Source organism: Oryzias melastigma, unplaced genomic scaffold (genome assembly GCF_002922805.2).
Source record: "Oryzias melastigma strain HK-1 unplaced genomic scaffold, ASM292280v2 sc00664, whole genome shotgun sequence".
Lineage (NCBI taxonomy): Eukaryota > Metazoa > Chordata > Actinopteri > Beloniformes > Adrianichthyidae > Oryzias > Oryzias melastigma.
In genome coordinates, this window is record NW_023417252.1 from 1 (window position 1) to 2,265 (window position 2,265).

At 39.3% G+C, this 2,265-nt stretch overlaps 1 protein-coding gene across 2 annotated transcripts in view; it reads left to right on the forward strand.

The window, feature by feature from the left end:
• Positions 1-1,360: 1,360 nt before the first annotated feature.
• The window catches only part of LOC112140721, a 12,888-nt gene continuing 11,983 nt past the window's right edge, over positions 1,361-2,265 (forward strand). For both annotated transcript variants that reach the window (XM_036211140.1, XM_024263728.2), the window contains exons 1-2: positions 1,361-1,457; positions 1,564-1,617. In XM_036211140.1, coding sequence (XP_036067033.1) covers positions 1,376-1,457; positions 1,564-1,617 — 136 coding nt within the window. In that variant the 5' untranslated portion in view covers positions 1,361-1,375. The remainder of the gene's footprint in view (positions 1,458-1,563; positions 1,618-2,265) is intronic.

A 2,265-nucleotide genomic window follows, 5' to 3' on the forward strand; every position in this document is an offset into this window, starting at 1 on the left:
CCACATTTTGTCAGAGTGAGAGGCAAGTTATTTTCTGCTACGTCAACCCACTCATTCCAAATCTCATATTCAGTCAATGATTTTAGGATCCACCCCACCCCCAAAAAAAGGATTGCACCCCCCCAGCCCCTCACTTATTTTGTCTAATTTACTTAATTAACAACACAGAGTCAGATAGCCTCGCAAAAGATTTTTCCCTTTTCCTCTGTTTACCAACAAACAACAAAAAAGGCTTATTATTGTCCTCACAATAATCAAAGCTAACAACTGTCCCCACTTGTGGTGACACCTGGTTTTTACCAATCAGAGATAGTGACACACCCGAGCCCACCTCTCACTGATTTTGAAAATATTTTATATAGAAGATTCGGCCCTAGTGGTAATGAAAAATATTCAAATTCTTTTGTCTTCTGCTGCAGATGGACAGATATATATGTACTAGGCTTCTTTTTTTTTTAACCACTACAGTTTCCCTTCAGTTAAGCTCTAAAATGATCTGCAATAAGTGAAATCTGGGAAGTGGAATTAAAGATGTTTAAGGCAATAAAATACACTTTCTCCATGTTTAGAAACAAATCAGAAACAAAGATCTGATTGCGAGCAAAGATTTATGCAGAGCTGTACATATGGAGAGACAATGGGCTAATCAGGACACAGAACAGGGTGCGCTGTTTAAAAAAAAAAAAAAAAAAAAACCAGCACCATATTCACTTCAAAAGAATCAGCAAGACTCCAAAAGGGGAACTGCAGTGAAGAAAGAGAACACTGTACTCTGTTCTATGTTACAGAGATTTTTGGGGGAGTCAGATACAGGCACAGACTGCAGGAAGGGGAATAAAGAGTCACGTTCTATGTGGATCTTAATCAGTGTGGTCAGACTGAAGAAAAAAAAATCATGCCTCTCTGATATTATTCAGTGGGCCGGACCAAACGTGGAGGCAGGCTAGATCTGGCCCGCGGGCTATAGTTTGTCCACCTCTGGGATACACCATAATAGTGTTGTTTTGGTGTGTCTGTTGAACCACAGTGGTGATTTCAGGGTTGTGGAGATTTTTTTTAACAAACTAAAGGCAGGCAGGCCTCTTGTGTTGGACAGATTTTACTGTTACAATAGAAGTTTATGGATCTTTGGACTATTTGTATAAGCCCCTTATGTATTTGAGGTAAAGCTTTAATAATTCTGTTTACATGCATTTCTTTTTGGACCGAATAGAAAAAAAAGGAGAGTGGGATGCTAGAGATGGGGGATAAGGGGTAAAAATGGAGGGCATGGAGGGGGAGGCTCAGTTGTGAGAGATTTGAAGTTCTGATCGTTGGCTACAAAAATGAAAAGTTTACTTTTCTGTATTTGTGTAAGTGACAGGTTTCACATGTGATGAATTCTGCAGGGAAGAAGAGGAAACTGGAGGATGACCTCGAGGCAGGAGAGACGATGCTGCAGCAGAACTCTGCAGCTGGTAGGTGAATCTAAATCCAAAGCTTAAAGTTTCTGCTTCTTCACTATGGCTGTAAACAAAAGATAACTCTCTGAGGACTTTCTCATCATGATCGTTTCTTTGACAGGCTCAGAGAAGAACCCAGTGGTGGCGGATTCTTCAGGCAAAAACAAAGAACCAGGTCAGTCTGCAAGTGTCTGTTTCTGAAAAGATAGGAAATTGTTGTGTTATTACACACCAGTGAAGTGCAGTCAGGGGAGAAGAGTGAGGCACATACTCACCTGTAAAATATAACTTAAAAAGTAATAAATGTAATAATATGAATTTACTTTTTTATTGAAAATAAAATATACATTTTTGATGTCTATTCTATGATTAGTTTTTTTCCCGTGTGTTTTTAATGTCATTTTTGGTTAAAAAATAAATAAATAAATAAAGTAGCATATATATACAAGTTTCCTGTTCAAATACACGAGAGAGCGACAGGTGAGGCACCAGCAGCCCATGCCTACCCCGACTGGAGCTGCAACTGACGCATGCGCTTCACTAATTCGGTCTTTTATCATCATGAAGGAGTTTTATTTTTTTAATTACCTCATTTGCTTATTTCTCACCATCTGTCTGATTACAGTGATGCCAGTTTGTGATTCATTTGGTCTTTTTTTCAGCAAAAAATGTGCATTTGAAATACACTAGATGAGGCACGCAATACATACAAGAGGGCGCTGGTGAGCCCAGAGAATGTGACTGTGGCTACAAATAATAGAATTAGTGGTAGTAAGTCAAAAATGTAGCCACGAGGGGGCCCAAGCCAGGGTCTCATTGTGCC